General features: G+C 35.6%; 1 protein-coding gene and 1 long non-coding RNA gene across 2 annotated transcripts; one reads left to right on the top strand and one right to left on the bottom strand.

Moving 5' to 3' along the window:
• Positions 1-702: 702 nt before the first annotated feature.
• LOC122300227 (coatomer subunit beta-1-like) lies at positions 703-7818 on the top strand. Its single transcript, XM_043110729.1, has 6 exons — positions 703-922; positions 2106-4158; positions 4526-5035; positions 5865-5950; positions 7184-7426; positions 7540-7818. Exons 2-5 carry the CDS (start codon positions 2113-2115, stop codon positions 7386-7388), a joined length of 2847 nt encoding a protein of 948 aa, XP_042966663.1. The 5' UTR covers positions 703-922; positions 2106-2112; the 3' UTR covers positions 7389-7426; positions 7540-7818.
• A 547-nt stretch (positions 7819-8365) lies between these two features.
• On the bottom strand, positions 8366-9526 carry LOC122300228. The gene is made up of 2 exons (XR_006239956.1): positions 8813-9526; positions 8366-8693 (listed from the first exon to the last, which is right to left on the bottom strand). It is a non-coding gene; the product is annotated as an uncharacterized LOC122300228 (long non-coding RNA).
• Between the last annotated feature and the right edge of the window lie 2627 nt (positions 9527-12153).

The raw sequence follows: 12153 nt of genomic DNA, 5'->3' as shown, positions 1-12153 counted from the left end.
TTTTCTTTTTTATTATAATTCAAACTTTTTGTCCTTGCAGCTGCTCAAAGCCTCAAGATAAATGAAAAAGTAAATTTTTTAGAGTAATATATTGTCTTAGAAGTCATTTTCAAAGAATCAATTAAGGACTCGTTTGATCACACTGAGATATACAAAATATTATATTAAAAGTTGAATAAAATATTATTATAATATAATTTTTAATATTAATTTTATTTTGAAATTTGAAAAAATTAATTAATTTATTATATTTTATGTGATAAATTAAAAAAATTATAATGATTACATCAAATGTGATGAGATAATTTAATTTTGTATAAACAAACGAGCCGTACATCATGCCACTATACTAAAAATGGAAAATGATAGACATATAATCATTTTTATAACTTTTTATATAAATATATTTTAAATGAGAAATATTTTTATAAATTAACTTATAAAAGTAACATCATTTTATCAAAATATTCTCGTTTTAAAATATATTATATAAAAATTTGTAAAAAGAAGAATGGAAAAATTTAATTATAAGTAATTTTACGCACTAATACGCTCATTCATTAATGTAATTGGTGCATTCATTAATGTAATTGGTTAGAAAGTCAGATTTTAATAAAAATAATATTAATTTAAATTTTAAATATAAATATTGTTTTAATCCACATGTTGTAATTAGATTGTAGTATAGTTCTGATCCAGCCAATCCAAAGTTGCGTCCTTACAAAATCATGAAGTTTATATCTTTGCTTTCTTCAACGGACCCTCAGCGAATCAGAAGATCGAAAGGATCAAGCGTGCGCTCTGGGTAAAAACCTCTACACCTAAATACCAAAACATTTCAGATCTAGTTTCGTTTATCTCGGCACTCGGAGCTCAACTCTCCCTCCCCAGCGGTCTCATTCAAGCATCTCAATCCCAACAGGTTCCTCCCTCCCTCTCTCTCTCTCTCTCCCTCTCTCTCTCTCTCAATTTGTTGTTTTTTCTTTCGAAGATCTTGTTGATTGCTGAGTCCCCTGTTTGTAATTTTAATCGAAGAAGAAATGAAATCTTAATTTAAGTTAATCTTAATTTAAGTTTCTTCTGGCTTCTCTGTTTAATTGAGTGCCCCTCACCTCGTGATTAAAATCTTTAAGTTCGAGAGAGCCTGTTTTCTTCTCCAATCCTTTCCTACGTTTTCTCGAAGACTGTCATTTAGGTGTTGGATTAATTTCCGGATCTGAAGTTGGTGAATTAGGTGCTACATATCGATTCTTGATCTGGTTTTATGAGATATCAAACAGAAAATGTACTTTCAGGATTGTCATTTGGTACTTGATCTTATGTCTAGACTGAACTTCAGTCTGCTTTAAATCGGTTTTTTTTTTCCCTGTCTGCCTTGTTGGAGCACGCTTTTGGGACAGAGGTTTCCACGAGTCTGAATGGGCTATTTTTTTAAGTGTATTGGAACCTTTCATTTTTGGTGAAAAACCTTTCATTTTTGGTGAAAATTCAAAGGTTTAATGGAAGGTGTAGACGTAACGTTTTGTCAAGGTAAAGGTAACGCATCCAGATGTGTTTTTTTCTCCCTTCCCTCTGAAGTTTCGACTTCAGAAGCAGTGTAAATCGAAAGAGAAAAAACAGAATTTGAACTTGGCTTTTACAACTAACTAAGGTTTCCCGACTTGGGATATGCTCCTCCAAGTTTAAGGTTAAAATCCCCTTGGGTGCAAACAATCTCTAAGGTCCATCGGGCTGGAGAATTTTCTCCTTGAATTACCTGATGTGCACTTGTAGGAAACTTCTTATCGAGAGCCTGTGCACTCCCGGGATTAGTTGGGATGTTGTTTCTGAACAACCGGTGCCAATATTAAAAAAAAAAAAAATCTACTTAGCCTTAATCCCAACTAAAACTCAATCTACTCTACCCTTTCCAGGAAGGATTGCGTAGGTTGACACTTAACCATAAAAGTTACTCGCTTGTTATCAATAAAAAAGTTTTGCGTTTTCTACTACTTTCAATGTCTAAACAAAGTGCACACACGTTTTCTATGGTTATTTGTTAATGATGTTGCTCATATTCGAAACTTGATATGAATTAGTATGAGTCCGATATACTTTCTGTGCAGTTAAGAAATGGAGAAATCTTGTTCTCTGCTCGTTCACTTTGACAAAGGAACACCTGCAATTGCAAATGAGATTAAGGAAGCTCTTGAAGGCAATGACATGCCTGCCAAAATTGATGCGATGATGAAAGCGATCATGCTTTTGTTGAATGGTGAAACACTACCTCAGCTTTTCATTACAATTATTAGATATGTTTTGCCCTCAGAGGACCATACAATCCAAAAGCTTCTTCTCCTATATTTGGAGATCATTGAAAAAACTGATGCAAAGGGTAGGGTATTACCTGAAATGATCTTGATATGCCAAAATTTGAGGAACAACCTTCAGCACCCAAATGAGTATATTCGTGGTGTAACATTGAGGTTTCTTTGCCGCTTGAAAGAGACTGAAATAATTGAGCCGCTGATCCCTTCTGTTCTGCAAAATTTGGAGCACCGACACCCATTTATAAGAAGGAATGCCATATTAGCTGTGATGTCGATATATAAGCTTCCTCAGGGTGAGCAAATTTTGGGTGATGCACCTGATATGATTGAGAAGGTTCTTTTGACAGAGCAGGACCAATCAGCTAAGCGGAATGCATTTCTCATGCTTTTCAATTGTGCCCAAGATCGTGCAATTAATTACCTTTTGACCCATATTGAGAGGGTTTCTGAATGGGGTGATATGCTTCAGATGGTTGTGCTGGAGTTGATCCGAAAGGTGTGCAGAACTAATCGAGGTGAGAAGGGAAAGTACATTAAAATTATTATATCCTTACTGAATGTGCCTTCCACTGCGGTTATCTACGAATGTGCCGGGACACTTGTCTCTTTGTCATCTGCTCCAACTGCTATTAGGGCTGCTGCAAACACTTACTGTCAGCTTCTTCTTTCTCAAAGTGACAACAATGTGAAGCTTATTGTGCTTGATCGGTTGAATGAGCTCAAGTCTTCTCATAGGGATATTTTGGTTGACCTTATAATGGATGTTCTAAGGGCACTTTCTAGCCCAAATCTTGACATCCGTAGGAAGACACTGGATATTGTTCTTGATCTTATTACTCCACGGAACATCAATGAGGTTGTTCTTACCTTGAAGAAAGAAGTTGTTAAAACTCAGAGTGGAGAGCTTGAGAAGAATGGTGAATACAGGCAGATGCTTATTCAGGCCATTCATTCTTGTGCAATTAAGTTCCCAGAAGTTGCAAGCACAGTAGTACACCTGTTGATGGATTTCTTGGGTGACAGCAATGTTGGCTCCGCTGTTGATGTCATTGTTTTTGTTCGAGAGATAATTGAAACCAACCCTAAACTTAGGGTTTCAATAATAACAAGGCTATTGGATACTTTCTACCAGATCCGAGCTGCACGTGTCTGTACCTGTGCTCTTTGGATCATTGGAGAGTATTGCCTGTCGCTTTCTGAAGTTGGAAGTGGCATTGCAACCATTAAACAGTGCCTTGGAGAGTTACCTTTCTACTCTGTTTCAGAAGAAGAGGAAGCTACCGAATCTTCTAAGAAGGATAACCAAGTGAACTCCATTACTCTTTCTTCCAAAAGACCAGCCATCCTTGCTGATGGCACCTATGCGACCCAGAGTGCGGCCTCTGAAACTACTTTTTCTCCTCCTACACTTGTTCAAGGATCCTTGACATCTGGGAATCTTAGAACCCTGCTTCTCACTGGTGACTTTTTTCTTGGGGCAGTTGTGGCCTGTACATTGACCAAGCTTCTTCTGAGGTTGGAAGAGGTACAGCAATCTAAAGTTGAAGTGAATAAGGAATCTACAAGGGCATTGCTGATCATGGTCTCTATGCTGCAATTAGGACAATCTTCGGTTCTTCCTCACCCAATCGACAATGATTCTTATGATAGAATTGTCCTCTGCATAAGGTTGCTTTGCAATACTGGTGATGAGATCAGAAAAATATGGTTGCAATCCTGTCGTCAGAGTTTTGTCCAAATGCTCTCAGAAAAGCAACTCCAGGAAACACAAGAAATAAAGGCAAAGGCACAGATATCTCATGCTCAACCTGATGACCTAATTGACTTCTACCATTTAAAGAGCAGGAAGGTAAAAGGTTCTGTGATTGTGTGTGTGCGCGCGTGTGCAACCAGATGACCTAATTGACTTCTACTATTTAAAGAGTAGGAAAGTGAAAAAGTTCTGTTGTGTGTGCATGTTTGACTTCTACCATTTTAAAGAGTAGGAAGATAAACAAGTTCTGTGTGACTTCTATTTAAAGAGCAGGAAGGTAAAAAAGTTCTGTGATTGTGTGTGTGTGTATAATATGAGAAGAGCATGTGGATATTACTGTTTTTTGTGAGTCTGTTGGTGTTTCTTATTGGTGGTTAGATATCTCAACTATCTTTGGTTAGTGGTGGTTACAAGTGTAACAAATAAATTTTAATGTATATTTTTGGCTGCATCTAACTTCCAGGGTATGAGCCAACTGGAGTTAGAAGATGCGGTGCAAGATGATCTAAAGCGTGCAACTGGAGAGTTTGTAAAGGATGGGGATGATGCGAATAAACTTAGCCGCATTCTCCAACTCACTGGTTTTAGCGATCCAGTGTATGCTGAAGCTTATGTGACTGTTCATCATTATGATATTGTCCTTGATGTTACAGTTATCAATCGAACTAAGGAGACCTTACAGAATTTGTGCTTGGAGTTGGCAACTATGGGTGACCTTAAACTTGTTGAACGTCCACAGAATTATACACTAGCTCCTGAATCAAGCAAACAAATAAAGGCCAACATCAAAGTTTCCTCAACTGAGACTGGAGTCATTTTCGGGAACATAGTTTATGAGACTTCAAATGTACATGAGCGAACAGTGGTTGTGCTGAATGACATTCATATAGACATCATGGATTACATCTCTCCTGCAGTTTGTGGTGATGTAGCTTTTAGAACGATGTGGGCAGAATTTGAGTGGGAAAACAAGGTACATCATGCACTACTACTGTTAATATTTCACAAACAAAGGTAGCAACCAACCAGTCATTGGGCTGAAAAGTTTCTACTACCATTATACAAAGCCGGGATTTATTCGTAGTTCTCTCTTTCAATCAATTTAAACTGAATTGGTTGTGCACACACACTTGCACATCTGTGTGGGTATGTATGTATGTATGTCACTTCTTTCTTGGTAGTTGTTACCATTTCCTTTCTCTTGCACTTTTGCGTACTTGATAGTCACTATGGTGGAACTTGATCTAAATATTATCTTAAAATAAAGATTTCCTCTAGGTTGCAGTCACTTCTATTACAAAATCAAACTTGCTTGACTGTTTTTATTCCTGCTGTTATATTAGCTGAAAATGGAGAAAGAAATGGCACTATTGCTTAGCTTAAAACGAATAATAGTGGCAACATTGGTTTTGGTTTAAGGCTCAAGAGGTTAAACCTAAGATGCATGTGCATTAAGCCTTTGATGATGTTCTTCAAACACATCTACTTGTTGAATCAAGAATGAAGAGTGCAGAAAACAAGCTTATTCAAAGGTCAAAATTCCATTTTGAAGAAAAGAATTGTTAGCTACAGCGTGAAGATAATTGGTTTTGTCACTCATTGAGTTTCTTCTTTACATGGAGCAACATCTGCATTTATAAGCTGAGCTGCTTTTAACTTGCTACCTTCCTGGTTGCCATCTTGCTTCTACTTTTATCACAAGCTCTGCTACTTTAGTTAAATGTTGTAGGCTTCCCCTAGCCAAAGGATCATTTTTATTGTTTGTAGTGATTGGTTGATGACTTTTTGTAAATGTTCTGCAGGTTGCTGTCAACACTGTAATTCAAGATGAGAAAGATTTCCTTGATCACATTATCAAGTCAACCAACATGAAGTGCCTCACAGCACCGTAAGATATATCTTCTTACTATGAGCAAATTTGATGTCTATGTCTCAGGGCAACTAGTTATGATTTGCAAAAAACGTTGGGAATAAAAATTACTCAACTGAATTACTTGCTATGGTGTCACTAGTTGTGGCTTTACATGGAGCACATCACAACAGTCTTTGAGTATTTTGACATTGAAGTGTTTATAGCTCATACATACAAGTATGACAATATTTGCCTGTTCCTTCACTGTGTTAGTAGAAAGGTGCCTATGCTGGATACCAAAGCTGAAACTTTGGGCAGGCTGGGGAGGGTCTGGATTGGAATGCAATTTAAGCCAATTAAATCATAATTTTTTTAGGGTTTAAAGGGATGAATTACTGAATTGTGAAAAGGGATTCTGATCCCCAAGTCGTTGGAATTAAAAAGCTTTGTTAAATAGGGGCTTGTTTGGGTGGTTTAGGTCGAGAGAGAAGCTCTCTTCTTTCCTTGTTTATTTTGGAGGCTGCCTTGCAGGGGGGAAGCTCTCTTCTTTGGTTGAGCTTCTGCAAGTAATGCTCTTTTTATGAATTTTGTAGAACAGGCTATATACACTATCAAGGTTTGTTACAAGTGTCGATTAGCTATTTGGAGGGTGTGGTCATGAGTGCAAGATCCACTAGGTAAATGTAACATATAAATAAAAGATAAACACGAATATTAACTAACAAATAACTCCATAACTGAGAAATGAGAAGAATGCTCGCAATAACCTAAGTGCAGCCCATGGTAGTAATTTAACCAGCCATTTCACATCTTAATACCCCATGTAGATTAAAATTTATCATACTATTACCCTAGATATGATTGGGATTGAGTTTGGCTATGGGTTTGCTGGGACCCCGAAGGAGCCTAATCTATTTGTGCTTGCATTAAATTATGTCAACCAAAACCCTAGCTTATTCTAATTGTTGAACCTGAGTTTCCACATTAGTTGGGAAAGAGTGTCTTGAGTTCCACCTGCTGAAGTTGGGTCGGAGGCCTCCTATCTCAATAGTTAAAGAAAATTATATCACAGAAAACTCGAGATAACAAAACTGGGAATGCAAAGCAAAAGAGAATAACGAAGGTAGAGGATGTTTGCGTGGGAAAAATGCTCGAATTGCTGATTCAAGTGCTGTGAAGAAACAAATTTCCAGCTCGTTTTTCGATTCACAGTAATATTACATTCTACACATGCATTTCCCCTTTGTTATCTGGGTGGTTAAATTTCAGGTCAGCACTGGATGGGGAGTGTGGATTCCTGGCAGCCAACTTGTATGCAAAGAGTGTATTTGGAGAGGATGCTTTGGTGAATGTGAGCATAGAGAAACAGGCAGATGGTAAGCTGAGTGGCTACATCAGGATAAGGAGCAAGACACAGGGGATTGCTCTCAGTTTGGGGGATAAGATTACTCTCAAGCAGAAGGGTGGAAGTTGATTTATGTGACGTTATTGTTCTGTTCTGTGTCATTACTGGTATTCATGTCACTCTAAAGTGCAAATTTTTGTCCACTTCCCTAAAAGTGCAAATGTTACTCCTTTTTTAATTTTCAAATCTGATCTCATTCTTGTAACCGGAATTTGTGTAGGTTCTTGCTCCCAAAGCAAAGGGATTAGGTGCTCCTTTTGTTTTCTTCATGTCATTGGATTCCCTTTGAGCTACAACTATTACTCTTAAGAGGCTGCTACAACAAGAGCGGTATTTCTTTGACTTGCCTTTGGCGTGTGTCTAGACAAGGTTTTTGCTCCAGATACTCCTATATTTTTGGGAAACAAACTTCAATTGTAGCTATTTTCTAGTTTTAAGGATTATTCATAATGTTGTACAAACCGTTGTAGTAGTTTATGACTAGACTCTGATTTCTATACTTGGCTGTTCTTGTGTTGCTATTTCCAAGCAAATTCTTTTGGGAGTGTTGATAGCAGAGTTAATAATCTTAAGAATCGAACATATTTCGCATGGAAAAATGGTGAGGCCTATGAAGTAGTGGATCATAGCCTGATATCCTTCAACGCCTGGCTTTTATTTCTGAATTAGGAGTTAACAAAAGATTTAAGGCATGTCTTTCCTCGTGGATGAAAATTTCTTTTTTCCTTTTTCCTTGTGGATATTGTCCTTGTACATCTCTAATGCCCCATTAATTATCACATCGAGATTTCTATTTGTTATTCTCCAACACACCCAAAATAGTTCTGCTTTTCAATTCCATGAACGTGAAAATCCAATACATCCAGCCAATGTATCATAGATTTCTATTATATCATTGGTTATACTTTGAACAAATATAAATTTGTTAGCGTTTGACTTTGAGTTGGTAAAGTTCTCTCCCAAACCTCTCTCTGATTCTATTTCTATTTCATTGCGCGTTTGCTTAGAGATGGAGCGCCTTGGTTTTCAATTTCAAACAATGTGCATTTGAATAATTTATTATCCATTGCATTTTTAAAATGAACAGCTTATTTTCAGAGCCTTTTAAATCGGGATCAGCTGCAAATAAAAAAATAATTCAAAGAACAAGTAACTCGAGAATGAAGAACACAACTAATAATTACAGCTCTTTAAATTAACATAAGTAACTGCATGGGGTCCAGTTTCAGCCTGGAGTCTAGGCCGGGGGGCATCGCCTAGGTGGTGATGGACTCGGCCTCCGCTTCGGAGGAACTGGTTCCTTTGGTGGGCAATGAGGAGGGCGCAGGGGTTTACGCACATGGAAGTACTGTTTGAGGTGTCTTTCCTTCTCTTCTGCAACAGCCAACAAAAACCAGAGTAATCCAACTTCAACGTACGGTCTATATATGTAATTAAGTAGATTACCCAACAAGAGAATTGAGTTTATAACAATTCAAAAAACTAGTACTAACCGGACAGGATGATTTCCCGGTTGGCAGCTCCCATCTGGACACAAATTAAGAGGGCAATAACGAGGATAAGAGAGAGCTTCTGAGCCATCTTTGCTGCCCTCCAATTAAACTCCTCATGGATCTCATCTCTTAAGAGGAGCTTTATATTTATATAGCCCCGTTAGTTAATTGTAACACCAATATCTATACAGGTTAAAATACAAAAGATTGAACAGTGTGATATTGGATGACAAATCCCGATAAACAGAAGTAGTAGTATTAGTATTGCCCTTTTTTTTTTTTTTTTTTTAATTTTTTAATCACAAATAGTTGTGTATTTATTCTTGGAAAGGTTTTATGAGGGGGGTGTTCATTGGTGAAAATTATAGGGAAAACCTTTTTAGGGGAGAGGATTGGGAATTTTTGGATTGTACTTTTATTTTAATTAAAAAAGTATTAATTTGATTTTTCTTTTTATGGGAAAAATTAATGATGCAAACTATAATATGAGAAATAATAGTTTTGCATATATATATATATATATATATATATTTTATGGATTCAGATTAATTTAAATATAGCTTACCAACTTAATAATTTGTAACACGATATGAATCATATATAAGAAGAAGACTCAAAATCATACGCGTGAAATTGGAAACGTCTAGCCTTCCGTCATTATTGCCAACGTCGCCATTAGGATATTGACTTAAAGAAACTTTAAACCAAAGGCCAAGAATGGGATAAGATATATAAGAATATGTAAGCTTTTTTTCAAAAGATAAGAATGAAATTGCCATGAACTTTCCTAGCCTCAGTCAGGATTGATATTGTTCAGTTTGTCGGTGACATTTAAGAAGATAAGAATATGACGTACGGTGACTTATATAATTTGCAAAGGAAAGAGATTTTTTTGGTGAATGTAAAAAATCTTATTCTATTTTGGTCACGTATTTATATATAATTAAGGAACTATAATTTTTTATTTAAAAAAAATTAAAGAGGCAAGTCTTTAATCCTTAAAGGTAGGTTTGGATGGTAAGATGAGAATTTTTATATTTAGATAAAAGTTGAAAGTTAAATAAAATATTATTACTGTTTTGAAATTTGAATAAATTGAATAAGGATTTGAAAAAATTAAATTATTTATTATATTTTATGTGAAAATTTGAAAAAGTTGTAATGATGAGATGAGATGAAAATTTTGTATATCATCTTAGCTGGCAAACTTATCACGGACAATTTCTTCATTTTTCATCAGAAAGCTTTAACATCTCTTGGTCAGTTTCTATCTCTATTAGAAATAATCTAATAGTAAAAATAAGAAATTAACGGTGTTGATCTATTTCAATTTGAAATTAACTGATGGGAACCAAGGTGGATCTAATCTTAGAGATCCTTGACAAATTTCAGATGAGCTAATTATAAGGTCAAGAGCTAAGAAGATTAAGGAAGCTATGTAAGGATTGGTGCAAGCTACTTGGGACGAAGCTAGCAAGACTACAACATCCAAGATAGGCTTGAAGGAAAAAGAATCAGTTTTGATTCATTTGATACAAGCTATGAAAGAGGGCACCATGACTTAAAGGCTTTGGACACTTGAAGGTTTTGAACTTGTTTAACTTATTAAAAGGACTTTTTACTAGTTATAAGAATTAGTTTAAAATAATTAGATTTGAGGATGCTTAGCCCACATATATTTTATTTTATTGAACTAGAGTTTTAAGAGTCTTTGTAATTCTTGCAATCACAAGAAGGGGCGTCGGCCAAGGGGATAGTTTAGGGATTGTTTAATTTTTTTAGCAACGGTTTTTTTTTTGGGGAAACTATTATGTTGGGCACCCATCCAAGGGTATCTTGGAAAATGTATTTTGTTATGGTTTGGCTGGGGAGGCATATTTAAGTTATTGTAGCTGCGACACTATTCACAGCATATTTTTGAATGAATTTTCATTTGTGAGTTGAGTTTATATCCTCTTATTCTTGAATAAACTTTTGAACTTATCAAAAGTAAATCACAACCTTTGTAGCGTTCCTCCTTGTAATCTGGGTTCTTGAGACAGGTTCGTCAATGGGTCTAGATTCTCTATAATCTAGGTTCTTGAAACAAGTTTCTCAACGAGTTTAGATTTTCCATTTGGCTTGATTTTGGCTTTCTTGAGTGAGTTTTCAAATTGATTGTAGGTTCAAGGGATTCTAATCCTGCAGTTTCATATCATTTGATATTCAGAGTAAGGTTTCCAATCAGGTCTGATTTTATCTTTTAATTCTTACATCTTTAATTTTATGGCTTCATTGTTCTAGGGTTGCAAGAAAAAAGAAAAAGAAAAAAAAAAAGAAAGAAACAAGGGGCTACTGAATTTCTTATTATTTTATAAGTTTTGACTGAATTGCTTGTCTTAGGATTTGGTGTTTTGGTCTTAGGCTGCCATGTGCCTTATTGGCTGAATTACATCAAATTGTCATTAGGGTTTTTGTGTTGGTTGAATTCCTTAATTCATTGATTAGGGTTTCTTGTATCTCTAAATTTGTCAATTGCTTGGAGTGTCGTTTTATTGATTCTCTTATACTTCCTTATCAATTTTTATGTGTTTGAATTCAATTTTTTGATTTTTGCAATTGAATATTGCTGTTTGTGATTGAATTAGTGATAAAAGAAAAGAATAGAAAAGAAAAGAAAAGAAAAGAAAAATTCAGAAAAAAGAGAAAAAAGGAAAGAAAGAAATTTGTTAATTGAGTCTTATCATCAAAGGGGCTGAATATATCATTCTAGTTGATATTTTATTTTACAATTGGTCTTTTCTTTGTTCAAATTTCTTGAGTCTTATGTCATTTTATTCCTTCATTGTTTTTTGTTCTTGTTTCTTGGATCTAATTACTGGTTGGAATAATATAAGATTGTATTGTCTTGATTTAGTTTAACTAGTTTTGAAAAAACTTGGATGGGAAAACTCTTAAGGTAAAAGGTAAGAGAGTGTGAGGCTATTATCGGGAAAAAACCAATTAAGAGTGAAACACAAGTGTGGTTCCATTATTTGAGTGTAAACACGTAAGGGAGTGTGTGAGATTTTTACCACTAACATTCTTTTTATGCAGCAAATTACGATGTCTAGGGGTGGCAGACAATTCATTCTTTGTGTTGTAGTCCATGTAACAAAAGTTTGAACAGTTAAATTTAGTGTTGGGAGAAGTAAGGGATATGATAAATCAACGAGATATAGTACGTAGAAATCTACAAGGTGGGAGACATAGGAGGAGACGTGAGTCTAGTATTGAGAATGAGTACGAGTATGAAGAGTATGGCAGGTCTCTTGTTGCCAGGCGTATTCTCAATACATAAATTAAGATGGATGATATAGAGT

The sequence above is a fragment of the Carya illinoinensis genome, chromosome 2 (assembly GCF_018687715.1).
Source record: "Carya illinoinensis cultivar Pawnee chromosome 2, C.illinoinensisPawnee_v1, whole genome shotgun sequence".
Classification (NCBI taxonomy): Eukaryota; Viridiplantae; Streptophyta; class Magnoliopsida; order Fagales; family Juglandaceae; genus Carya; species Carya illinoinensis.
The sequence above is the reverse complement of the archived record's forward strand: the minus strand, read 5'-3'. Positions and strand labels throughout refer to the sequence as shown.